This window comes from Seriola dumerili, unplaced genomic scaffold (assembly GCF_002260705.1).
Source record: "Seriola dumerili isolate Sdu_G_001 unplaced genomic scaffold, Sdu_1.0 BDQW01000043.1, whole genome shotgun sequence".
Taxonomy (NCBI): domain Eukaryota; kingdom Metazoa; phylum Chordata; class Actinopteri; order Carangiformes; family Carangidae; genus Seriola; species Seriola dumerili.
In genome coordinates, this window is record NW_019174298.1 from 1,750,724 (window position 1) to 1,778,342 (window position 27,619).

The following is a 27,619-nucleotide window of genomic DNA, read 5'->3' on the forward strand; positions in this document are numbered from 1 at the left end:
GCAGTGTCCACAGAAGATTAGCTGTAGTCGGTCAGATACGGGCCTATCAGAGAGCGTGAGAGAAACCAATATGCAGCCTCCGCAGCTCTGTGTCTGCTGCCTCAGGCCTGGTGTCAGGATCGATGCTGCAGAGGTTCTCCTCTCTCCTCTCTGGTCCCCCTGCGCTCTGTCTGAGGGCACCATCCTGAGCTCAAGGTCATCCACCTACAGTACTGCACACCGCTGCATCGCTGTAACACGATTGCACTGGGGATGTGCACGTGTGTCTAGTGTCATCTCATTATATCGATCAATAGCTGATATTGTCTTTCTCGTCTCTTCTCTGTAGACCTCCCTGCCTCCTCTCTGCAGTACCAGTGTGGCTCAGTGGACTATCTGTGCTCTCCACGGCTGGCAAAGAAAGGTCCGACCCCCAAACAATGTCACGACAGGCCTGCCATCAAACCCCGGCCCCAGCCCTCCACCTCACCCAGACCGCCGACCGCACAGAAACCTCAAGGTAAAACGCTGCGACACATCGAGGCCCCTTTAAGCCCACTTTTGACATTGGGGCTGTCTTTATAATTGAAAGGTGCAGCAAGATCAGACCCCTGCTATTGAGCTGTCATTTATTCTGGTCTGACAACACATGGTGCATGTCAGCTGTCTGGCCTCACTCTGTCACTCACACAGCTCAGTAGGTCACCTCTGCAGGAGCGGCAAGTGTTTGTGTTTGGGAATCATTTGATTTGAAGAATGCTAAATATAAAAAAAAAAACACAAAACGTGTTACATTTAGGGAATTACTGAGAAACATACATCACACCGTAGACCTGTCCCCAATATTTAAGAGGCTCACAACTGTTGAAAGGTTTCTGGAGAAATGTTACAAGAATGATCCAAATCATCTTTATTATTCTACTATATATTGTCAGAGTTGTCAGTGATGCTTATTTGATCATAGTAATCATTTTAATACAAACAGATGGGTCACAAATAAAGGAAAAATCAACAAATCAAACGTTCTAGGGAAGTATTCAAGATGTTCCCTCATTTTGTCTTTTGATTGTGATGGTAGAATTCAAAAAACCTCCTGTTGTTTTGTGCGAAAGCCATAAACAGCTGCAACTAACGATTATTTTCAGAATCGATTTATCTTCCAATTATTTTCCTGATTATTGTTTTGGCCATAAAATGCCTATAAAAATTCCCCCAGGCCCCAATGTGACATATTCATTTATTCATTCATTCATTCATTGTGCTAGTTTTGTTTGACCAACAGTCCAAAACCCAAAGACATTCAATGTACAGTGATATATACTATATGTCAAACTGAGAAAAGCAGCGAATCAAAATGGAGGAACTGTGACTGCAACAGTTAGCCAGTTATCAAAGTGACTGACAGTTAATCAACCAATCCATTTCAGCTGTAGCAATAAAACATGATTCACAAAATCGTCATGTTAATGAGGCCAGTCAGTGACCCCTCAAGCTTCTGCATTCATTGTGTTTCTCTACCTGTTGATTCAGGTGTTTTCCTTTGATTTGTCAGCAGTTCTGCATCCACACAGTTCCAATGTCCGTACAGGATGTACAGAATTACCACTGGAATAAAAGTCATATCTAAAACTCTATCAATGAATTACCAGTAATATTTATAGGGTTGTAAAAATGAAAATGAAAGTAGGTCATTTCGTCATCGTGAGTAGAAAATACCTTTATCAAAATGAACTACTGGTAATATTAATGTGCTCAAAGACAAGGGAACATATTATATCATGTCTTTTTCTACTGAGCAGAATGAAGTAGCTTGTTCTAACCACAGTTCTAACACTGGCAGTGCATTTAAATACGTACAGTATTTTCCACCTGACAGGATGAACTTCCTCTCTCGAAGCGTTTTTATTCCACTCACAGTTTATCCTGAGAGAGCGGTTCTCCGAACACTGGCAGGGAAGTAATAACCCGGGAGCAGGAAGTTTTGGGAGGTAGGAACTAAAATTGGAACTAAAAAGTTCCCTCTGGTCCAAATTCAGGTTTTGTAATGGGAGTTCCTGAGTCCCTCAAAAAGGCTTCTGGAAAAAAACAAAAACCTTATGGTCAGAAAATGGTGAAGCATGTAACTGTGCAAAATTATATGGCAAAGAGTGTAATCACGCCACAGTTCTTTCACTTTAGACACTTCAGCTGAACAAACTGAGGCTTTGTTCAGCTACTCCTGCTCTCATTTCTAATAATGCTACACATAGTGCTACACAAAATCATTGTCATTGATAATCAAGTCATCTTTCAGATCATTTACTAAGTAAAAATAGAAATATGTGTCTCCACTGACTTTCTTTAATCATTTCATATAATTGTTAAATAGATACAGATTAAGATATTCAAAGATGTCATTCTAGTCTATTATAATTTGAGATAACAGTTGTGTATTACATTTTGAAATTTTAAATGATTGTTGTTTCTTATTTGTCCCGTTTTCTGTTCAGTATTTCTCAGTGTATTCGCAGGTAGAAAGTCAGAATTATTATCCAAACATTTATTAATATTAATACTCTGATTGATACAGCAGTATTCTGTATGTCCATCATTAAAAAAAGTCTCCAAATGACTGATGAAAGGTAGGTAACTAGGTTTAGAAAACAAAGCTAAATTTAGAAATGAAACAGTTGAAACAGTCCTGTCTTTTCCATGGTTTATCACTACATTGTTGTAAAGTCTATTCAACCTCTTCTGTGTTATCTGACAGCGACACACACAGACACAGAGGAAGTGCTCAAATTAACAAGTGTAACATTTCATCACATTTCCTGGTTTGAGACATTAAGGTTTCCAAAAATGCAAATGTACAGACTCGACGGTGAAATTGTCCGTAGACTGCAGGCACGAATGAATGCACTGTGCATTTTGAAGACAGCTCTGTCACTTCTCTGTCTGTGCTTTCTTTTAATCTAACTGGAGCTGTGGTGGCTTTACGCAAAGTTCTCAGCATCCTGTTCAGAAATAAGGAAGTCGGCAGAGAGCTGAGGCTCAGAGCTGGTCTCGCTCTGCACCGCTACTATACGTTTCTTTCTTAAACTGTATTTTTTTTCTGTTTGGGGTTTTGTCTTGAGGATTTGCGAGGAAACAAGCAGGCTTAACTCGTGGACTCAGCCATGGAGGTTTTCTCACTCGGATTTATTCGTGTTACCTGATGGTTATGCAAATGTCCGCAGCCTCATGCATCTCTCTTGCTCTGCTCTTCTTGCCTTGTCTGGACTTCTGCATCTGTAGTGCCCCCTAAACCTTCGCACCTGCTCGCCCTTGGGCAAGACAAGAAACCCAAGAGGATCCCCCCAGCGCCCTGCAGGCCTTTGCCGGCACCCCCTCCACCACCTAAACCAAAGCCCAATCTAACCCCTCCTGGCCCGGGAGCACAGCAACAGAGAGAGGCCCAGAAGGTGGGGCTGCTCATCGAGAGGTTTGAGAATTCAAAGTAAGGCATCATCTGGAGGAACTTTTATGAGAAATCTTTCTTGGCTAGTTTGTCAGATAGATTGTTTGCTCTGTATGCGTGCGTTTGTGTGTGTGTGTGTGTGTGTGTGTGTGTGTGTGTGTGTGTGTGTGTGTGTGTGTGTGTGTGTGTACAAGTTTCATTTTGTCAACTTGTGCCTGTTTCTCACATGGACTGGTTGAATTTTATTTCTTAAGGATAAAATGTAAGAAAACCTTAAAAAGCATTTATCTTCTCATTATTTTTCCGGTGGGAAACACAGTACAGTGCATTGATTCTTCATTTTCCTTTGAGAAGGTGTGACTGTGTCTTTTATTTTCCTAGGGTCCCCATCCTGGGGGTGCTCCCACGGTCCCAGCTGCACCTGTGTCTGAGAATGGACACTGCGTCTGACATCAACTCCTCCTGCGGCCAGGACACCACGGGGAAGGTTGCAGGAGACTCCTCCCCTGTAGACAAACTTGCACTTGGCACCTCCGAACGGACTGATGAGGTCTCTGACCTTTCCTGTCTGGCTTCCATGCACATCGACGGCTCAGATGACGCCACGCTGGACGATTTGCAGGCGGAGGACGACATCACACACAGCATTGGTTGCCTTGACGATGTGGAGCGGGAGGAAGGCTCCTCCCACGAGCTCCTGGACAATCCGGACTCCTCGGAGCAGAACGGGAAGATTCCCAACCGGGACAGTGGCATCGACAGCCCGTCGTGCGCCGCAGAAGGGGAAGTGTTTCCCAACGAGGACGCCATTGATGAGGAAGACCATTACGACAGTGTCACTGAAACGGAGAGTGTGTCCTGCTGTGTCACCCTGGGCAACAAGCGAGACTCAACGCAGGATGAGGACAGTGACTTGGATGAGGGGAGCAGTGGGGAGATGCACTCTCTGACAGACACACAGACTGGGTATCTGACAGATACATCTTCAGAGGCGTACAAAGTGAGTACCTCGCATGCTTAAGCCTCATTAAGTCATAACCAGAAACCTGAACAACCATAATTTAAAGTCTGAATAACCCCCCCTCACCTCCAAGGTGGTAATTAGTGTCTGCTAGTTCCCTCTATCCCCTTTTTAATTTATATTTAATGTTGCATCATAATTTTCAGGAACTTTTAACATAGCATTTTTGAATTGAGCTCATCCTGCAGGTTTAAAAGCCTCATCTCAGACAGTCAGACTGCCTTTCATGTAGTGGAAAAAGTAGCTTGTATCTATTATTATCTCAGCCTGGGTGAACAGTTTCAAAGAATACTTCTGCATGAAACGTTAGACACTGCAGCAGCCTCACTTTGCCGCTCACCAGTGGCCGACTTGACTCTGAAAGCAGCTCTGCCGCTACATAAAAGGATGAAGACCTGCCCAAAAGCTGTAACAGGAGCTTGTGATGGCTGCTGGATGAAAGAGCCTCCACACAGAAGTTTCAGTTTTCTCTTGTCCTTCAGTTTGACTATTGATTGTAAATAACACTGATACCTCAAACAGCACACACACTCTTCCTGGCGGTGGCCTATATACAGTATGCCACCACTGCTTTCTTTACGGTTTCTGATGTACAGGCATCAGGGTAAAGTCTAAAAATATCCTGGCATACCAAAGGAGAAGAGATTCAGGAAGTAATGACAGAAAGATGAGACAGTGTCAAATGAGAAAAGACAAAAGCTCAGACAAACAGAAAAATGTAGCATTGTCTTTCTAAGTCTCTTTTCATGCCGCACAACACACCCCGAACTCACATGAGTGTCAGATGAATACACAAAAACATGCGGCCTCTGCTGACCGCCCACACCCACGGTCTTTTGGGGAAAGGTATCTCTGCTCTCCAGTGCTTCCTGATCCCAACCCTGCTCTGCAGGGGAAGGGCGTGTGTGTTGTGTGTGTGTGTGTGTGTGTGTGTGTGTGTGTGTGTGTGTGTGTGTGTGTGTGTGTGTGTGTGTGTGTGTGTGTGTGTGTGTGTGTGTGTGCGCCTGTGCTTGTTCTTGTCTTTCTGTGTTTGTGGCTTCATGAGTTTCTCTGACACTACACCCAACATGTTGTTGGCTTTATAATCACAACGTTGTCACAGAGGATGTGGGTTTTCAGTGATGTGCGTTGCAAGAGGATAAGACACTAAAGAAAAAACTTTTGATGACTTTGTACCATCCTCTTTGCAAACAATGAAAAAGTTGAGTTTCCCTTTTGTTTGCATAGTATTAGCTGCTAATGTTACTGTTTGATACAGTTCACATTCTGTGTTGTAAAAGCCCACCCTCTCATCTGTGCTGTGTGTACAACAGTACAAGGGTGAGTTGCATGTGTGTTTATGTGGGAGACGGCTGTTGTGAAACCCACATTGTCGCAATAGGCGCGGTGTTTCATGACTCTGATGTGAGCGCTGTGTCACTGAGATGAACTTTGTCTGCAGCATAATTTTTCTACTAAATCATACAATCTTTTGTCATCTCAGCTTCAACAAGTCATAATGAGAGAAACTGACACAGCTCTTCAGTTTCATCGCGTCGGCTTTATAATGTACACCAGTTTCATAGGTTACCACTGCTGAAATAAACCACTGACTAAAATAGAGCTATGTGAATGTCAGCTCACAGTAAACGGCTGTGCGTGTGACTGTTGCCTCAAGCATACGCATTAAATAACAAGTCTGCTTATAATTCAGATTTTTCTGTATAGTCAACAAATCCCATGAAAAAACACTAATAATGAGTTGATCCTCCTAACAACTGTCGTCTGTTGCCAAAGCCTGATACAGCTTCTTCCTCTATACTGTCTACCTCCATTGTTGTCACAGAAACTATTAAAAACACATCAGTGAGCCACACCATTACACTGGATGATGTGTTCCTATATTGATATGAACACGGGCACTGTAGTTCCCACATACACCATCCTCCTGAGGGAAGTACCGGAGCAGCAGAATTTCCATAATAAATTTCCTTTTTACCCCTGTTAGTAACGTTTCCTAAAAACAATACAAAGTGTCCACCTGTTTAGCCTTTTTAAAACATGGAACTGTATATTAGTGAGCCCCTTTTTTAAAGATTGACATCTTTAGTAGGAGCCAGTGGGCTGGAGGCTGAGAGCCACAGACAGGGTTGGGAAGTTGGAAAGTACTGAGAAATGGTCATTAACATTTTGCAGGTTTTATCCTTGTTTGGTTTAATAATAATGGGCATTTGAATAAAACATTTTTTTGTTTGTGTTACACACAAATCTATAATAACTGCCCTTTACTAGCATAAGAAAAGCATGGTTTCAATAAGTGATCACGTTTTCTAATATTGCCTCCATTATGCACCTTCCTATCAATGTGATTGATCGTACTGGATCAGTAAAAATACAACAGCTTAAACTCAATTCATTGTACAGAAAAACAATTTAAAATTAAAATGAAAAAAATGAACATAGTGCTGAGTTGATTAGTTGATGGACAAAAACTTTTGAACTCTGGGTGAAACTTTTCTAATGTTATAATTTCTATTGCTGCTTCTCTATGTCAGAAATCACTGAATATTTGTGTTGCAAATATACAAATAGATATATAGGTTCAACATAAAGCCAAGGGTCAAGACAACAAATAAATATAACTAAAAAAAATATCAACAGGGAAGAATAAATATGTTAAATGAAATAATGATAGTAATATCTCTTTTTTGCAGAAGTTGCTGCTGCTCAGAATAAAAGAAGCTGCTGAAAAAGATTTTTTGTCCCTCCAGAGATTCACTGAAGGGAAACCAGATTCTACTTTATTTTTCAGGCATCAGTTCAAAGTGAACCTCAGTTTCCCAGTTTGAAGGCACATTGTGACCTCCATTGTATCAAAATTATTGAGTTAATAAGGAAGCAAATGTCATAGCAAGTGATGCTTTGCTCTGCTGAAGATACATGGATTTGGGACAGCAGCTATAAATGGGACACAACAAAGAGGCCGCACAGCTGAAGAAAAATATTTTCACTGGCAAGAATCAGCCCTTAAAACGCCAGCGATGCCTTTAATAGTAAACATTTTGTTTGTTCTATAAATTCATGGCATAACAAAAACCTATAACAGTGTATTATGTCAACGTTTTCAAAATCTTGGTAAAAGCAACCTAAATAATTTAATTTTAAAAACACACTGTTACAAGTAGTATAAAGGTGAAGGAGGGGAGATTTTGCAGCGTACTGTATGTTTTGGTTGACTGTGATGAATAATGTGCTGATGTGGAGTTTGTTTAAAATTCCACGACGGCGGACCGTTCTTTAAATTTTAAAAAACCAAAGATGCCATCAGAGAAAACGTTTATCTTCTCTTTGTTTGCTGTCTCAGACATAATCCTCGGTGTTTGTCTGTTCCCCTCAGTGCTCCGAAGCTCAGAAGCTCCTGAACATCGCCAAAGAGCTTCTCCACACTGAAGAGGCCTACGTCAAGAGACTCAACCTCCTCGACCAGGTAACACTGTGCCTCTGTTTTCAGCCCCTTCTCCATTTGTGGCTTTGCGTTGTGTGACGGTCGTGTTTGGATGCGTCTGGCCCAAATTTCAACCTCCTCAGTGAGCCAGTGCTCTCTGGCCAGTGAGTCAGTGGTGATTGAGATCAGGGCTGAGCTGGATTAAAACCGGCACTGTGATCCACTGGACAACAACCCTTCCTCTGTTGACTGGATTACTCAAAGCAGTGTAAGCACGATCATGTGAGAAATTGTGTGTATGTGTGTGTGTATGTGTGTGTGTGTGTGTGTGTGTGTGTGTGTGTGTGGTTTATATTTAAATATGTGCAGTACGAACCTGAGCATGTGCACTAACTGTGGGTGTCTTTAAATGGGCACATGCTTGTATTGGTGAGTGTGTTGCACTGTCATTGCCTTACAATGCTCTACAACTATATGTGTGTAAATCCTGTGGATTAAAGATGTGTGTTTCCTGACTCTTAGCTGGGTTTATAATTAGAAAGCTTGATGATGCCGCCCAGCTTTAGCCATCTAGAGGAAGTCAGCTTTTTTAACACTTAAAATACACACATGAATAAAAATCTGCACCATGCATTAAAGATAATGCTATTAACAACACAGAACTTAATAATATGCTTTAAAATACTTTTTTATTTCAATCCTGGCAAAAGGATGTCAGATCAAATTGTGGTGATATTCAAGATAGTTTAGCTAACCTGGTGTAGCCTCCAGTTTATGCAGAGTTGAGGTGTTTTGGAGCAGATTAGCTCTAAAGTAAACGTTTCTCAAGACTCTGATTTACAAGATTATTTTCTTGATCAATCAATTCGTTATTTCCTCCATAAAATGTCAGGCGATAGCTGATAATGATTGTGGCAATTTCCCATAATGCAAGTTGACATTCAAATTCCTTGTTCGGTCTTAGCTGTAGTCCAAAACCCAAACACATTCAGTTTTCTGTCACTGAAAACAAAGAAGAGCAGTAAATATTCACATTTAAGAAGTTGGAAGAAGTGAATTTTCAGCCTATTGAGGAACTGATTAATCCAATGATAAATCAACTGTTTCAGCTCTAAATTCAAATGCGGTCTCCTGTAGAACTCCCTTCATCACACCCAAGAGTCGTGACCTCGTCCTGTTCGTCCTTCGTCTGATCGTTCCTGATTTTGTAAAGGGGTTATAGTTGTTTGTTTTTTTTTTTTTGTTTCTGCCTGTTTCTGCCTGTTTTTGATGTGACTTTAGTCCCAGAGTGGTTGACTCTTCTTCCTCTTTGCTCAGCTCATGTGGTGGAGGAGATGCGCGGCTGCCCTATCACAGAACAGTCTTGGTTTAGTTACTACTGAGGGCAGAGAACCCTCACAGTTAACTTCCTGTTTTTGACACTCCACTTTCACACTGTGGAAACAAGTGCCCATCCGTTGTTGTGACTGGAAGGGAAGCATAAGGTGATGGAGGTGATGGTGGTTGAAGATATCCGGAGTTTTAGTTCCTGGTGTCGCAGCTCCACAAACGCTGGATCCTATATTTCTCTTAATGCAATGCCCACAATCTTTCATTAGACCCCGCCCCTTGCCTGTTAAACATAAACCTCTTTTGAGACCCACAACTCCAGTTTCATCATCAGGGTTATTTTCTCAGGCTCGACAAAAATCGTGGATAGAGGATATTATACAAGTGTTTAGCATGAATTCAGCTGTACACTAACAGACTGCTTTTGACATGTGAAATCAGCGGAGTGCACCCTTAAGTAACCTTTAAACATTTGCTCAAATGTGATGATTTTCTATGATTTGCATGTTGAAAACCTTTGGGTTTTCAACTGTTGGAAGTTTTTGGGAGAGTGGAAAACATCACATTTAGCTCTGAGTAATTGAGGCAATTTTCTATAATTTGATGACATTTTATAGACAAAAAATTGAACTAAAGAAAAAACTGGCGGTGAAAATAATCGTCATAATTAGCGGTTTGTTTCCGGTCATGAAATTATTTTTAAAATACCAGTGAAAATTGTCGAGCAGTTGCTTTACAATTCAAACTAAACTCCAAGTAACGCATTTATATTTAGTTTATATTTAATAGTTTATCTAGTGTGTAGGAGTGTCCCAGAACAGCATGAGTGGTAAGGTTTTAGTTGACTCCTATCTAGCATCTGGTCACACTTTAGAGGCCAAAGCTGGAGAAAATAGTTTGTGTGAATAAACAACATCACGTCTCCGTTTACATATCTGCTCCATGAATAGGAGCCAGATTCACGGTGTTTGGAAATAGTTACACTAATTCTTGTGTACAAATGTTTTTTTCTTTCTCTGCAGGTATTTTGCACTAAGCTCACAGAGGCTGGAATCCCTCAGGATGTCATTACAGGGATCTTCTCCAACATCTCCTCTATCTACTGCTTCCATGACAAGTTCCTGCTCCCTGAGCTCAAGACACGCATTACTGGAGAATGGTAAGGGGGATAAACACCCGGCAGTTCAGCGGCTTTCCTGAGGCATCAGTGTGTGATGTTATTCTAGAGACGGTTTGGCTCGGTAGTGGTCAGTTAGGCCGTTGGTGTTGGCTGAAACTCTCAGACAGCTGGGCGGCAGCGGGGGGTGTTATTGTCAGGTTTTACAGTGCTGTCAGTGTGTCAGAGTTGCAGATTGAGGTCATTTTGTCTTTTTCTCAATAAGTAGGAAATTAACCTCCGGTGTGTGTGACTGTGCCAACATCAACCATCCTTTGTAGATAATGACTCCTCTAGAGAGCAGTGTTTAGGGGAATCACCTGTCACAATATTTTCTGGAACTCATTAAAATTTATTGGCTCAGATAGAAAGACTTGAAAAGTGTTGCATCTACACAACAAGTCAGAAAAGTGCACCTGGGGAAGAAGGTTCATAAGAAGGATTCATTTGTGAAATCCCCCACTAATGTTCATGGGATGAGTCTTATCTTTTACGAGCCCGCATTTGTTTCTTGCTCATTAAGAATGTCTCATAATGGTAGTGATATAACCTGTGTTGGATTTGAAATGTAAATCTGTGTTTGTGAAAAGAAGGTTCAGCTGATTCAGTCGCATCTTTTCTACTAACTTTTCACAAACACAGATTTACATTTTAAATCCAACACAGGTTATATCACTACCATTATGAGACATTCTTAATGAGCAAGAAACAAATGCTTTAATTGCAAACCTCACTTTCTGAAGCAGGAAACTGTGAGGAGATCTAATCTCCCAGCAGGCTTTGGGGATTTTTTTATTGGGATTTTTATTTTTTATTTTTACATAAACAGGTTACTTCATTTACAGGGAAAGGTTGATTTAGATATCAAGAAAAACTTGTCACTGAATGTCATAGAAATTCAAAAAATGCTTCTGCTTCTTCTCGCGATACTAAATAAAAAACAGTGACAAACTTGTTGTTGTGTTTGTTTGTGCTCGCTGTAGGGACTCCAATCCTCGCATCGGAGACATCCTCCAGAAACTGGCTCCGTTCATGAAGATGTATGGAGAATATGTAAAGAACTTTGACCGAGCCATGGACCTGGTCAACACCTGGACACAGCGGTCATCGCAGTTCAAGAGTGTCGTCCAGAATATACAGGTACTGCTCAACCGGATGCGCTGGAGATAAAAATCTGGTCACATGTATATTATGATTGTGTGTTTTCTTTATTTAGATCCTGATTTAGTTGCAATTTAATCATGTTTCCCCATAAAACAACTGTTTTCTTGCCATTAATCAATTCAAATATTTGTTTTTGTGTTTGAAACATCAGAAACAGGATGTGTGTGGGAACCTGACATTGCAGCACCACATGCTGGAGCCAGTCCAACGGATTCCTCGCTACGAGCTGTTGCTCAAAGACTACCTGAAGAAGCTGCCTGACGACGCTCTTGACCGAAAAGACACAGAGAGTGAGATACTTGACCTACTTTTTTTACTGTAACAGACACACTGTGCTCTGGTTCTTACTCTTTTATCTGTACTTCCCTTTTGCAGGAGGAATATGTAATTACCTGTAATTGTTTTTATTATGTCATGTGGCACATACATCATGGTGTCACTGGTGTGTCAGTGTCCTTATGTTTCATCCTTTTAATCTTTAAAACCAAAGTTTTCCTTATAGATGATGTAAAATGTAAATAAAAGAATACATCACTACAGGAGGAATACAATTTTACAATTTGATCATTATCTACATTAAAATAAATAGACATATAAAGAAGACATCTAGATGACAGTGCTCTCATTAAGAGAAAGAACTACTTGGTTGGGCTAAATTTCCATAGCTAATGTAAGTGCTGCCATTCTGTTGCTAAAACCTGTACGATAATTAGAAGTGGCATGAACACAAAGAGGTCAGTGGAAAAGACCTGAAAGCAGGCGAACCACTGCAGATCCACATTCCAAAAAGCAGGGATGAAGCAAAGACACGTCCACTCGAGTTGATAATGCACAAGTGAACATTTGTGTTATGTGACTCTGTGACTGTACGAGGCCTGGAGGAGTAAGAGTAGAAAGCTGAGTGTGTTGTGGTAACTGGTCGGCTTTGAGATCCGATTGTCTGAGTTGTTAAGCACAGAGTTGGTCTCTGTTCTCACAGCAAACGACCACTTTCTCCCACCAACTGCAAAACCAGCCTGGCGGTCAGAGGGAGCCAAAAATTCACTGCGTTGTATGTGAACACAGCTTGTTTGAGAACACTAACCGTCTGACTCGTTGCTGCTCCACTTCTTCTTTCCTCAGCTCAGACCTTGTTTAGGAGCCAGTTATTGAGATTTCCCTTCATGATACTGTGATATCGTCACATTTTTGGTTTTGTGTAGTACTACATTACATAGCTAAAAGCAATACAGAGAAATGTAATACATCATTTGTTCCAGATTAGATTAGATTCTAGACACTGACTTCCCTGAAACTCTTATCAGCTCTTAATGCTTTAAAGGGTTTGCTTAATATCTGTCAGAATATTTAGAGAATACCATGTGCAGGGAAGTGGCCGGGTGGAGGCTAACAGTTGTGTGGAGGCTTGGCAATGTAGTATGTAACAACATGGTGGGTCGGCGGGGGTCAACAGAGTTGGCTCTTCCGTCACGGGTGAGCAGGGCCCACAGAATTCATCTCAACTGAACTTGGAGACTCATATTATTATTAATATATACTGTATATAATGCAGTGGACTCCGAAAGCCTGAGACCACGTGTTATTGTTGGAAAAATCCCCTTTATAAACACAATACACCAGCAAGAACCTATGAGATTACGTGTACAGTACAAATAAATAATTAAAATTACAAGTCTCTCTTTAAGATAAACAGTTCTTATGTTGTGTGGAAACAAATACCCAAGCCTCAGTAATGCCCTCATTTGGGTAACTGCTTAATTTAATCTATCATGGAGATGAAGGCAGGACATTCAGCAGCTCCAGTGCCTGTTGTTGCACATTACAGACTACACACTTCATGTCAATAGATGACTCTCTATGCCCGCAAATTCAATTTGACATGATCCGAGGGCCTCGCATATCCCTGTGTCCATTTACCTGAGCTTTAACTTCCCTCCTCTGTGTTGTCTGGAGTCCACGGGAAAGAGGTTTTCTCATCAGTTTATCTCAGCTGCTTTGGCCTCATTTTCCCCCAGCTGTGGTGTCTCTTCTGTTTATGTAGGTCATGATTGAGGTGACCGATTCAGGTGCTCTCTGCCGGCTAAAAGCCTTCCTAATGCACACAGTGCTTTTAACATTAACAGTGCTCGTGTTTAGTGTTTGATCTTGTTAAATATGTGCAACATAATTATTATTTTCCTGTGAGCAACAGACATATAACGTATGTGTGTGTTTGTGTGGGTAAATGAGAGTCTATAGTTTGAGACTCTGATTATCTGAAGGCCATTTTTTTGTAGTTTTTCTACTTGATATGATACTATGATAACCTGCTTCCATTTGTACATGTATTACAGAGGCACTGGAGCTTATCTCTACTGCAGCTAACCACTCCAATGCAGCAATCAGGAAAATGGTAAGACTTTGCTCAACACCACATTTCACTCTGTTTGTTATTTGTTGTTGTTGTTGTCGTTGTTATCGTTGTTGTCATCTCTTTCTAAACTCTTTCACTGTCTCATTGAACAATATAAAAACCAGCTATGCGTTACCCAATCAAAGAGTTGCTGATGCTGTACTGTCAGTCAGAAACATTGCAAGTGTTTGTCTGAGGGAGTGAATACATTGAATTCGCACAGACAGGAAGTTGCTGTTTCCTGCCTCAAGTTTCACAGCTTGCGGAAGCCTGGCCGATCTTCTTTACTCAACGCTCATCCTCCTCATCTCTTTCCTCTGTCTGGCCATGATATTGTTCCTCACATCCTTGAAACAACTTAAGCAGACAAATGGTTTATGAATCAATAAAGAAATATAATACTTTCTTTCTGCCTTACTGGAAAACCCATGAATGAATGAGAGCCCTAGCTGATGGCAAAAGAACTCCCTCTGGTGGCGTTTGGCTTTTACAGCTCCATCTGTTTTCTCACTTTCTAGTGTCTTCTCGTCTTTTCTGCTTTTGCTTTTCTTCATCCTCCTGTCGCCCCGATGTTTTCAGGAGAAGATGAACAAACTGCTGGAGGTTTATGAGCGGCTTGGGGGAGAAGAGGACATAGTTAACCCAGCCAACGAGCTCATCAAAGAAGGACATATCAAGAAGATGTCAGCCAAAAATGGAACAGCACAAGACCGATACCTCTACTTGGTGAGAGCACTGAAGTGTTTAATTAGAGAAACGCCAGACTGCTACAGGATGTCTGTGTCTCACCACTTTATTATCAGCACTGTTCATCATCTGCTGTATCTCTTGTCTCTGATTTAGTTCAACAATATGGTGCTATACTGCGTGCCTAAGCTCAGACTGATGGGACAGAAGTTCAGCGTCAGAGAGAGGATTGACATTGCCGGCATGGAGGTGCAGTCCTGCTTCTCGTCCTGTTTGACATCCTTCTTTTTTTTTTTTTATTCCACTTGTGTGACAATCTCATTTCGTCTGTTTCTTAAACCTCAGGTGCAGGAGAATGTGAAGCAGAACCTCCCTCACACGTTCGCCATCATCGGCAAGCAGCGTTCACTGGAGCTGCAAGCCAGGTAAAAACATGTGAATCCATCACTGCGGGGGCTCCGTACATGCAGATTCCAGAGTGGCTTTATTGTCTTATTGCACTATTTTACATGAATATGTGAACAGTTGCTGCCATTTCATTGTGTTACTTAGTCATTTTCGTCAAGGCAAAAATAATCTCATGATCTTTTATTTGCTTTACAGGACAGCTGAGGAGAAGGAAGACTGGATCCAGGCAAGGATCACACACACACACACACACACACACACACACACACACGTGCTGACATATACATATAGTGCACCCACACACAGGCTGTCTCTCTTGTTCACATAGAGCTATGCCTTTTGGTAGTTCTGCTTTATTACGAGAATGGAATTAGCAAAGATTTCCACCCCACACTCACTCGGTGTGTTTGGGAATATATTCTCTAATAAAGCCCCTCATTATTGCTCATTTAGCCCATTATAGCAGAGTAAAGCTGATTAAAACATTCTCGCGTGCTGGAAAAGAGGGTGGGCATATTGCAGAGGGGGGCTTGGGAGCTTTTCTGTGTGTTTTGAGTCTGTATGTAAAGCATAAGAGTTGGGCTTAAAATGAATGGAGGGGGGCATTCAGAAAAGCCGACGGACAGTGGAATGTAAACTCAAAAGATTTTCTTTTTTTTTTTTTAAAGAGAAAAAGGGTTTTTGCACACTGCTAGTCGGGCAAGGTTCTAGCATGAAGGTCATAGCAGTAGGACCATGATGCTTTGGGAGCTGCGATGTCATTGCTCTTGTCCTTTATTTGGTGTGTGCTCGGGCCAGACAGCCTGCCACAGACGCTAGCTTTGTTTTCCATTCAGGCGTGGAAAGGAGAGGCGGCTTTCCACCTCCTTTTATCTTTTCTTTTTCACTTGAGTCACTCTTCATATGACATTAAGATCAGACACTTTCACGTCACGCTTTAAATCTGCAATTTAGGATGTTTACTGTGTCTTTGGTCTTGTGACAGGCACGGAAAGAGTAAATCAATTCAAATGCAGATGTATCTGATCAATAATCCATCTCTCCTCTTTGTTTTCCCCCTCTCTTTCCCCTGCGTGATCTCCGCATCCTCCTCCTTTCCCCTCTAAATCTCTCCCGACTCTTAGGTGATCCTGGCCACTATCGAGAGGCACAAACAAAACAGCGAAACATTCAACAAAGCTTTCAACAGCTCCTTCTCTCGAGAGGATGACCATCTCCCTGAGTCACCGGTCAGTCACCCACTCCCTCAGCCAATCAGTTCATCGATCAGTCAATCAGTAGGTCGTCCTGTGCAATGACTCATGGGAGGCTAGTGTTACCCCAAACGGGTTTGTCATAGTCTGGTCTTTGTCTGCTTGAACAACTCTCCATCTATGGATGTGGCAGTATCATACAGACAAAACACACACATAAAGAAGCTCTTTCTTTCCGTCCTGACAGTCGCACACGTAGCGTCTGCGAGTCTCTTCTCCCAGAACTCTCTCATGACCTAATAGGGAAAGCCCAAGTCAAAGTGTATACAAAACTCTTATAGATCTGCTTTGACCCACTTTGGGCTGGCTAGCGCTGGACCCTGGCCAAACCTAACTTGACACAAGCCAGAGGATGAGACTCAGCAGGTCCACAATGACACCTAGTGGTAGATATACCTGACTGCACGAGGAAGCTGCTATTGCTCGACATGCAGTAGCAAGTGAATATAATCTGTGCTGGTTCTGCTCCTCAGGGTCCCTGGACATCCATGGACTCGGATAGTGAAAGACTGCATGAAAGGGTAAGATACTTTTACATAGAAATAACACTTACTGTCACCTGGCATGCTAGTGGTACCTGTGAGCATGTGAGCGCTGTCTCTAAGTATCTCATATCAGAGGTTAATTAACCCTACAGGGGGCCCCAGGGCAATAATGAGGAGAGGACTCGTACTGACTTCTGTGTTTTTCCCACCGTCTGCATTGCGTATATATAAGTTAGTTATTATAAATTATCTTGTAACGAGATTAAGCACAAATTTATTCAGGAATATGCATCATGTAAATGCAATATGCTCTGAAATAACAAACTTCTTAAAACTAGATTTTAACCCTATAAGAAGAGGCCTCAAAATAATGTAATAATGCCGGTGTCACCTTAAGGCCACCTTTATTGTGCGTGTAGTATTACCAAACTAATTGGAAAAATTAATCAAATTACTACAAACTAAATTGCCATACATTGAAGTTGAAGCCTTCAGGCCCCCTGAGGGTCTGAAGCTCTGGGGCAGTGGCCTGTTTTGTCTGGTTGGCAGTCCAGTTTTTCCCCTTAAGGCTCATTATTTCATGTTTTTTTTTAATGAAGGGAAAATCTGTGAATCCATCTTTTAATTTTAAATGTGATGTAATTGGATCATTAGACTTATTTAGAGGGACTCTAGTGTATAATCACCAGCTCATTTGCATCTTCATTTTCTGCTGAACTTTTGATAACCAAAAATATATTCTGAGCTGACCTCATTACCAGAAGACTGCATTTAATGTAAATTACAGTGTCGCAGAGGGAAAACAACAGCTTCTGGGTGTTTATAGAGTTAGAGGCATCATTGCAGGTTCATCAGTAGCAGGTAAAGGTGTCATGGCTAATAAATACCAGCTGATGGACCTTTCTCACAGGAGATATTTATGCTTGTCGTAGCAGATGAAGCACAGTTGTAACTGATAATATTAAAGAAGACTGCATTCAGTTCAGGTGAGCTACGTAGTTCCAGTGCCCAGGTATTATGCATGCTGCCTCTTCGTCATGGCTTACTGGGACACTTGATGGAACTGAGCCATTGTATTTTACCTGTGCTTTTCCTGCTACAACAACAATCAGTTAGACTGATGATGTTACAAGCCCACACTGCTTGTAATACAGAGCATCTTAGAGGGGAAGAGGAGAGTCTCATTCGATGTAAAGCTTCCAGGAACAGTGGTCCAAAATCCCCTAAAGAACTAAAGTCGTTTACATGATGTTGTGAGACTTTGATGTTTAAAGTGTGTTGATATATACAGCATGTTCTGTAAGCACTGTAGGCCTGTGAACTGAATGTACTGGTGAATAGTCTGTTGTTCTGTTGTATCCTAACACCTCTACCTGCCCCATGTACAAATGAGCATGACAAGACGTAGGATTTCCCGCCTTAACAGGTGTGAGAAAACTAACAAGAGGCTGAAGAAGATGCCAGTCAGGTGCAGTCTGCACACACCCACACAGTCCTGAGAAGTGAAAACACAGATGTGTGTGAAACATGGGTGTTAAAATAAAATGACTTTCAGTGCTGTAACTCAGTGATTGTGACCATATTTCCTGCAACTTTGCTGTTTGGCAGAGGCGTACAAGCGTGAGGTGGTAATTCTAGTTTTGTAAAAAGTTGATAAAAACAGTAGTGAGTTTGGTGATCATGCTCTGGCTATGCTAAGCTACATTGATCTCAGGCTGGATGATAGTGGGGATGATTATAATAGTGGGTAGATAATGACAATGGATTTATCTGCTTCTCTTATCCAAAAAAAAGAAAGAAAAAGAAAAGCTGTTTTGTTTTCATTGACCAGCCTCCTCCAAAAAAAGACAGATAGCTCTCATGTTGAGATGCATTTCACTCTTCGTCCTACAGTGGATCTAGAATAATAATATGACAGCCTGTACTACTGTTGACGCCATCTGACCTCCATTTTAGTTGTTTAGGACAGTGATGTCTGTGTGGGTGTCTGTCGTCCTTTGTCTTTCATTAATAGAAAGGAGAAATGGAAGATAGGCAGCCAGAAAAACAAAGGATGAAGCAAGACGAACTGTCAGACATTCCTTTTGGTTCAGCCGTTCTGAAAATGAACAGGCTGACGACCTTGACTCGTGACTCCTGTGATTTTCTTTTCCAGAAAAGTTCCAGGAAAAAGGAGAAAGAGAAGCAAACATGTAAAGGCTGCAGCGAGAGCTTCAATTTCACCAAGCGCAAACATCACTGCAAGTCCTGTGGAGCGGTGAGCACAGATGGAGCAAGAGAAATTTGGGCACTGTGTAGAAATGAAGGGATGAAGAGAGAAGTCAGAAAACAAGTGGAAAATTTCTTTCAGAAAATGAACTGTGAACAACAGAGCAGCTTCTCAACACGTTCTCTCTGTCCTTCTGCAGGCCATCTGTGCAAAGTGTTCAAAGACCTTGGACAACAAAACGAGCCGAGTGTGCCCAGAGTGTTTCGATGCCAGCCTCAGCCTGGAGAATCTTGGTGTTGGTGAACAGAAAAGGAAAGCTGCGCCTGAGGTGAGACACACACAATTGGAGACAAACAAAAACAAGAACACACAAACACACACACACACACACACACACACATAGTGAAAGACTGAACAGCATGTGCATAACAGTTTATTTTTCTGCCTCGATTCGTGCCAGTCCGATGAAATCCATCTCTCCATGTCGTACCATTGCTCAATGTCAACCAGGGTTCAGCATCCAGGCAGCACTGATGGCAACAAACAGAAAGCACAGTCGTGTACTCACTAAGTCCAGTACACTGTCCCTCTTGAATACTAAAGTCACTGTGTGGCCTGAAGTCATTGTACGCATACAGATTGTACACGTGCAGTATATGTACATGTGTGAATATAAACACATTCACATTGAAAGATCAACTAATCCCTCTCTGCTGACTAATATCATAAAGAGATCTGGGCTTAAGCAGGGCCATTCATCTCCGCTGACTCAACAGTCTAGCTGCTTCAGGTGTCTGTCTGAGATTCTGTGGATGGATGGACACTCTACTCTGGTTACATTGAAAGGCTGACAGGAGGATACTGTCTAAATATAGTTGAAATTGTCATATGACTCTGATTTGGGTTCATTCAGTCCAATGTATGAATGACAGGATCTCCAACGAGGTGTAAAAATCCCATCTGCAGTGAGATTGGTCACCACATGGGGGAGCTGTAGACTATACAGGGGTTAGAAAAGGGGCAGCAGGAGCTTGAACACCTGTCCATTTACAAATCTCACTGTGTCCTACATTGCTGTTACGTAATGGTGAACTGCAGAAGACCTGCGCATCGTTTGCTCATCAAATTTAAATCTGCAACGCATGATACAGATGGATTTCAATTACAAACTAATTCAAATAAATAATATTAATGATGATAATAAACATAATTTTTTTACAGTACATTGAGTTACAAAGAGATTTGAAAAAAATCAAGATTAAATTGTGCTATTCAGTTATTTATATATATATATATACATATATATACACATATATATATGTATATATATTCACTTTTCAGTTAGTTATGCAGTCCATAAATCATTGATCAGTAGTTAGACCCCTTATATATGCTTCTGTATTATTGTATCTTTTTAGAGACAGACGTCTCTAACAGGGGAGAACTGTTTACTGTGTGGCCACCTCCAAGTGCAGGAGAAAGGGAAGAGCATGACCAAGATGTGGGTGGCTGTCACCAAGGCTGAGCCACTGGTGCTGTACTTGCAGAGCAGTGGACAGGTAAGAGTTAAACACACACACACACACACACACACACACACACACACACACACTGTTAATTACAAAATAAACCTTTTTATCGAGTTTAGGAATATGAATTTTAACAATACTCCACCATTTATTTATTTTTTTTATATATTCTTACAATACAAAGGTTATATTATATGTGATCCCCTGTTAAGTTAAGCATTATGTAAATAAAGCACAATAAACATAGCAAAAGTTCACCCACTGGCCACTTGGCCATTGTGCTTCGGTCATCACTTGTATATCCACTGATCCTCTGCTGCACCCGTCTGGACTTTCTATACATCCTGTCTGCTTCCTCTTTTTGAAGCAGGACATCTGTGCAGTGTAGCGCCAGCGCACATCACTGACTGTGTGTAAATCAGATCTATCCAATCCTGCCTGTGCCAGGTTGTCTGTGCACTGTCTGTGCTCTGTAGATTTGGGCCAGGAGGATTTGGTTGTCCTGAATCTGCCCACAGGTATAGCCACTGTCAGTGTCTGGGTTTTAGTTTGCACTGACCAGATGAAGCATCTCTCTCTCTCTCTCTCTCTCTCTCGCTGTAATTCCTTGAAATCTTGGGTCTGTATGTAGCAATAAATCTGCTCAGAACATGCCAAGGAGATGCATATAATGAGCGATTTACATGATTGCTTAAAATAAAATAAAAAATTCCCAGTGCAGTCATGTCTGGAAAGCTTTCAACGAGAGACTGTTATTCATATCATAGTGTGATGGCACAGAAGGGAAGTCAGCCTGTTAAACCCTCCCCGGGTTTCATTTCCAAGACTAATATCCCAATCCCACTGCAGAAAGCTGCCATTCCAAAGATTAGGATTAATGGGAGTTGGACGAACATTTCCTGATTATACAGAAAGAAAGCGGGGGAAGGGAGAGAGGAGGACAGGGTTTATTATACGTGCCTGGTGGAATATATTCTCCTGCGACTGAAGAGACAAGCTGTTACATTCTGTATTTACACTATATTTCATTTTTTTTCAAGAGAAATTCAATTTTACATAGCACCAGATTTCTTCTGATTGATTTATTTTACTGATTTTTGTAGGATTCCAAGGGGGCGCGGGCGGTGCCTCTTCCTGGGTTCGAGGTGAGCATGATCCCACCATCGGGTGCCGAAAAGTCGGACGTCAAACACGCGCTCCGGCTCAGTCACACCCAGCAATCTTTGCTCTTAAGTGCCCAAGATGCAGAACTTCAGGCCAAGTGGGTGGATGTCCTCTCCAGAGCTGCCCGCGGAGAAACGCCCACAGACGCATCGACGAGCCTGACTGAACACAGGAAGAGCCAGTAGTGGCCATGTTAGAGCCAAAGGACTCGCGCCTCCCTCCCTCCCTCCCTCTCCTGTGTATAGAGCACACATTACTTGAATTCACTTTACCTTGGCACTTTTTGTTTTGTTTTTTCCTTTTGAGAGGACCACTCAATCCTTCCTATGCCACTTCATTCTTATCTTCATGACCACACAGCCTCTTCTTCCTCTCTTTCCATTTTTCTGTCTCTCTTGAACAAAAACACACAAAAAGAAGGACTATGCCATCATGCCACCAACTCCACTGTTTGTAAGTGTGGTTAGGATATTTTATTTCCCTCAGCCGGAGAGGATATTTGAAGAACTCGTGTTTTATTTGTAATATAGCTCAATAAGGTTCCTGTATGATTTTTTTTTTCTTTTTTAAAGATAAAGTTCCTTGTACATTATCCAACTGTGTTGTGAAGCATTAACTCTTATATGTTTGTATTTCCATTTGTGCGAATGTGTGTGTGTATATATGTGTGTGTTTGAATGTGAGCCCACTCCCATGTTTATTAAGTATTGAATGTTAGTGTAAGACACCTGCGCCACCTCTCTGTTCTCTTCAGTCCTGTATGGGGACACAGTGGCAGTTCAGTGGGTATTGTACAGTATGTATACTATAGTACGATGTAAGGAAACAAAGAAAAAAAAAGACGTTTTAACTTAAAAAAAACACAGAGATGTGTACACTTGTGGCTGGCCACCTGATGCTCCCACTGTCGGCTCCCATCTTACAGACTCCCTACTCATACTTCTCTCTCTTATACTGGTAATAACTCCCTCCTGTCATTGTCTTTGGACACTGAGATGTCTGATCCAACACATTTCCACTCTCTCATTATTGTGACTTGTCCGGATGAGCGTACGCAGCCAGAACCGGATCACATGGCCTCAATTCTGACCCTGTGCTGCTCAAATAAATCTTTTCCATATACTTCTCTCTCTCTCTCTTTCTCGGCGTAGAAAACCATTTGTCTGCTTGTCTCCCTTTGGTGATGTGATGGAAACCAAGTACTGTACTGTAAAACTGTTTATTCTGCCTTGCCCCCTGTACCCTGCTCCTATCAGCACCAGCCTTTAAGCAAAAAAAACAAAAAAACAATTCATTGGATCTCTTTGTGCATGTAAACTCACTCATATTTATGTACCGTGCTTTGAAATCTTGTCCCCCTTTTTATGCTCCAGAACCCATTCTTGTCGTACTGTAAGTGAGCAGAGTCAGCGTTGAGTGTTTTAAACATGGATTGTGAACAGTGGAAAAGCAGTCGAGCATATCATCAATAAACAGATGTTGTGGTTCATTCAGCACCACGCTGTCAAAGCCGATCTTCACAAGTTTTGAGTTGTGTTTCTCTTTGTCATTTCCTTAATGAAACACAAGTACACAGACTATACATGTTAGACTTTCTCCAAGGGTAAGTGAAAGATCAATCCATGAGCATGCCACTCAAAGACATGAAATGATGTTCATTCTCCAGTCACTGATCTTGTATTGATATCACACACCAAACAGCATCTGAAATAATCTCAGCAGATATTTGATTTAATATGATGATGGGATGTAAGAGGATTAATCTAGCACATAGACTACTGTATGTAGTGCAAACACATTTCTGTGTGCATGTGTTCATATCATCTAGGGTTAATAGACTGTAGTTTTAGTTCCATTCTTTTTTGTTTCATATTTGCCTCCGGTTTTCACTTCTATGTGGATTATTCATAACGACTGATAATAGTGTATGGATGAGTTTGGTATTCAGTATTTGTGCCTCAATTTCTGTACTCACTTTGCACTGTAAAAGCGGAAGTTAAAAGTGAAAAAAAAGTCTACAGAAAGTCTACATCTGCTTTTGTGTCTCTGTGGGACTGCAGCACATTAACTTTGATGCTTGAAAATAGATGCATAATAAAGTGATAGCATCAGTATGCCGACGTGCTCACAGTGATGAAGCTAACATGGTCATGCTAAACAGACATAATATAGCATGTTTTATTTAGCATGTTAGCATGCTAACATTTGCTAATGAGCAGTAAACAAAGCACTGAGGCTGATTGGAATATGGTTAGTTTATTTTAGCTGTAGCTGTCAACTTTTTTGCCATCAAATAACACCAATATTTTTCTTTTAATCTGCTTCATTATTTATCTCATACAATTAGTATGGAAGCTGAGAATGGCCATACTTGCGCTCACATACTTATTTTTTTATGCTGTTATCTGAAGTTCACAAATTAATTATTTCATTACGTTGGGATAACAAAGTTTGTTTTCTTGTGATAACTGGTTAATTTACCTCAAGAAAATGAGCTTTGTCATATCAAGATAAGAGATAATCAACCTGTTATTACGAAACAAAAGGTTGTCACCGCTTATTGCTTATAGTATAGTATAGATCGGAGATCAGTAGCGCCATGCCAGCATGCACCTAATTTAAGATGAAAATGTCAGATCAACCACACACTTCTGCCTTGACTTAGTGTTCAGTGATGAAACTAAACATGACAAATCATCTTGTTATCTCAAGAAATAAGCCTTTTGCTTTCTCAAGATAAATTTTATGACAATCCATCCAACAGTGGTTGAGACATTTCACTAAAAACTACAACATTGTGGTGGCACTGTAAAAAACATCGTGATATCACCAAAAGTCATAAGGATTTATCCAGTGGGGAACATGATATTTTAAGTTAAGATTCAGTTAAAAATTCAGGCTTTATCGCCTCTCTGTTTACTTTTTTTAAGGCTCAGTACTTGTCTGCGATGATTCAGTTGCTTTGGCTTTGTGCATTTTTTTGCTGGCATGTGAGTATGTGTTTTTGTGAGTGTTTTGATATGGATTCAGACTGCTGAACAAGATAGATCTGTAGGAACTGTGGGAACAAAGACCTTTATCGACATGAAGTCAAGTACACTGTTCCTTTTTAAAAACACATTGCCTGCTGTGTGCTGCAGTATAACCAGCTGTCACCATGAGAACAGCACTGAAACTCTGTGTACTATAATGATTTATGACAAACTTCTCAACATGGAGGGCAATGCAAGCAGAGCTCTTTACAGTATGATCATCTCATTATTGCTGTTTCAATCTGATGTCAGAAGATGATGAGTCCAGAGACCCCATTTGTGCGCATCACAAAGTAATCATTAAAGAAATGTACTGTTCAAACAATCTAAGCATAGATCAATTTCACACACAGGTATTGGTTTCGGTTTATAAGGGTGTATCTGTGTGTTTGCATGTTCAGTATGAAAACAACCACCCTGCACACAAAATACTTTGTATTGTGGTTGGGTAATTCATACTTCACACATGTACAAGTTACAGTACATTTATTTTTGCAGGCCTCAATAGACTGAACAAATTAAACAAGAAAGGGAAAGACATAGATTACAGAAAAACTTTACTGAAAGTGTTCGGTACTTGAACTACACGGATGATTTCACCCCCAAAATACAGTACGTATGTGTATATAAAAGAAGGCGTGACATGGGTGTGGAAAAGCTGTTGCAGCTGCTTTAGGTCCATGTTTCTACATCTTGATTTGATTCAGTTTCATCTTCCCTAGCTGTTTCCTCTCTGCAGTCATTACGCTGTTTTTGCAGTTCTTGTGGGCATAAACATATCGATGTGCATTTTCAAAAAAAGGAGAGGGGACAGCTATTGATAGGTGGTATGAACCATAACTTCTTTATTTAGCAAGTCAACACTAAGTGTCAAAATGATGAATTGGAAGGCTGGTGTCTCTGTGGAGCTGTGAGCTGTGGTGCAGAGATAGAGAGCAAACTGCTGACTGCCTCCTTCTGTCATAGTTTTACATGCTGTACATCTAGAACAGAGTGGAGCAGGGTGGGTACTGTGTCTACTGGAGGACAGAGACCATGCTGAGATAAGCTCTCATCATCTCTCCAGAGTCCTCTCCTAGAAAACCCAAGGCTCTGCATTGTTGTTTGACTTTTTTTCTCTTTTAAAATAAATCTGAGCAATTTTTTTCTCAGCTGTAAAATTGAAGATTTAGTTGACTGACAACCAAAGTTTGTAGCAGGAAGTTTTGCTTCTTCCTAATTGTTTGTGAGAGGGTGTGTTTTTGTTGGGTAATGCAGCTGTACAATTTTTTTGCACCTCCGTCTCACACGCCTCTTTCTTGCTTTCAGGTCTTTATGTGTGTTTGCCAGTAACAGCTGACTCTACCAAGGTTGCAGTGGAGCTGCAACTTGTTGAACTGACCTCCAGCATAACACTCAAGGCTTTCCTTAATGGCTCTATTCATCAAGGGCACAGACCTCTTTGAATGAGCACAAAAGGCAAGGTTAGTTGAACTGAGCCATTATTGTTGCCAAAAATGTAATAGAGAATGGTTGTAGGTAAAAGCCAAAGCCAAGCAGAAAATTTCAGATGAAGATAATTTGTTCAGGTTGTGTCTACGGCTCTGTGCTGCTTGTTCTTCTTTCACAACAGCAGTGGAGAAAGGTTTAATGGAAGAGCTGTATATGCCACTGGAGCATAAGCCTCTTACCAGCTGTTTGTGTGTGTGTTTGTGCATGAGTGTGTCCTGTACATCCGTCTAGCCCAGAAACATTTCTATTTTGCATTCCCAAACCACTGAATACACACACCCTGCTGACTATTTGGAAAAACTGGGAAGAACAAATTACCTTTCGTGTACAGTCTTCTCTTCTCTTCTCTTCTCTTCCCTTCTCTTCTCTTCTCTTGACTATGACTGGATTCTCATTAACTCAACTGTACTAAGATTAATGCTAACATGCTAGTGTTAGCATTAATGAAGCCTGTAAAGACCTTGATGTGGTTCAAAACTCCAGACCTTGATTGAATAAATTATGTTTTTTTTTTGTGTGAAATGCTGGATCGTTTTGCAGGCCTCAAGTGTCACGAGTGAAACTAGAATTATCGCCTGGTGGTTGTATGCCTCCACCAACCAGCCAAGTTGCAGCAAGTATGGTCATCTCCTCTTCTTGAGTTACAGCATGAGTGTTTTTTGCAGAACATTATGATGTCACAGTAAAGTTGACCTTTGACCATTTGGACAGAATATGTCATCACTTAATTTTATCCTGATGAATATTTTGGTTAAATTGTGTCATAATTATTGTATGAATTTGTGAGTTATGGCCAAATTGTGTTTTGTGAGGTCACAGTGACCTTTGACCGCCAAATTCTAATCAATTCATCTTTGAGTCCACGTGAATGTTTGTGCCAAATCTTAACAAATTCCCTCAAGAGGCCAAAAAGAGGTGATCGTGACCAAGTGGACATTTCTGTCAAATTTGAATAAATTCCCTCATGGCATTATGGAGATATTGCATTACCTGGCCCTGGCTGTCACCAGTGTGGAGGCATAATAAGTTGGCATATAATCATCTTTTAAGTTGATATGACAAACTTGTTAGCAAAGCATTGCCCTCTATACATATCCAGCAGTAATCATTCATTTGCAGTTTTGTTTCTGATAAATTCAAGTCCAATAGTTTAGAATGGAAGATGAGGTAAATCTGGTGTCTGGTTGTACAAGCTGAATCTGAGATGCCCTAAGACAACCACAGAAAAAAACCCTTTTGGTTTCCACTTTGTCCACGTATCCTTGCTTAAAAACAGGGGTCATGCATAGTCAGGAGGTGTTGCATCATGCTTCCCTTAGCCATTATATCTGCAGCAACACCCCCACACAAATACAGATGCTTCACTGCAGTCGGTGGTGAAGCTAGCAGACAGTTCTCTATTCCTGTAAAGGATGTGGCTGCAACTGTTTCCTGCTTTTGTTGTGTTTTGTACTCCAGTA

General features: G+C 41.1%; 1 protein-coding gene across 1 annotated transcript in view; it reads left to right on the forward strand.

Moving 5' to 3' along the window:
• The window catches only part of LOC111217371 (FYVE, RhoGEF and PH domain-containing protein 3-like), a 55,599-nt gene extending 32,454 nt beyond the window's left edge, over positions 1-23,145 (forward strand). The window contains exons 2-19 of the mRNA XM_022739204.1: positions 329-499; positions 3,253-3,454; positions 3,797-4,415; positions 7,813-7,902; positions 10,212-10,348; positions 11,329-11,485; positions 11,661-11,799; positions 13,843-13,901; positions 14,481-14,627; positions 14,745-14,837; positions 14,934-15,013; positions 15,192-15,222; positions 16,121-16,225; positions 16,723-16,770; positions 18,890-18,991; positions 19,143-19,271; positions 20,362-20,502; positions 21,576-23,145. Coding sequence (XP_022594925.1) covers positions 329-499; positions 3,253-3,454; positions 3,797-4,415; positions 7,813-7,902; positions 10,212-10,348; positions 11,329-11,485; positions 11,661-11,799; positions 13,843-13,901; positions 14,481-14,627; positions 14,745-14,837; positions 14,934-15,013; positions 15,192-15,222; positions 16,121-16,225; positions 16,723-16,770; positions 18,890-18,991; positions 19,143-19,271; positions 20,362-20,502; positions 21,576-21,821 — 2,696 coding nt within the window. The 3' untranslated portion in view covers positions 21,822-23,145. The remainder of the gene's footprint in view (positions 1-328; positions 500-3,252; positions 3,455-3,796; positions 4,416-7,812; positions 7,903-10,211; positions 10,349-11,328; positions 11,486-11,660; positions 11,800-13,842; positions 13,902-14,480; positions 14,628-14,744; positions 14,838-14,933; positions 15,014-15,191; positions 15,223-16,120; positions 16,226-16,722; positions 16,771-18,889; positions 18,992-19,142; positions 19,272-20,361; positions 20,503-21,575) is intronic.
• Positions 23,146-27,619: the final 4,474 nt, after the last annotated feature.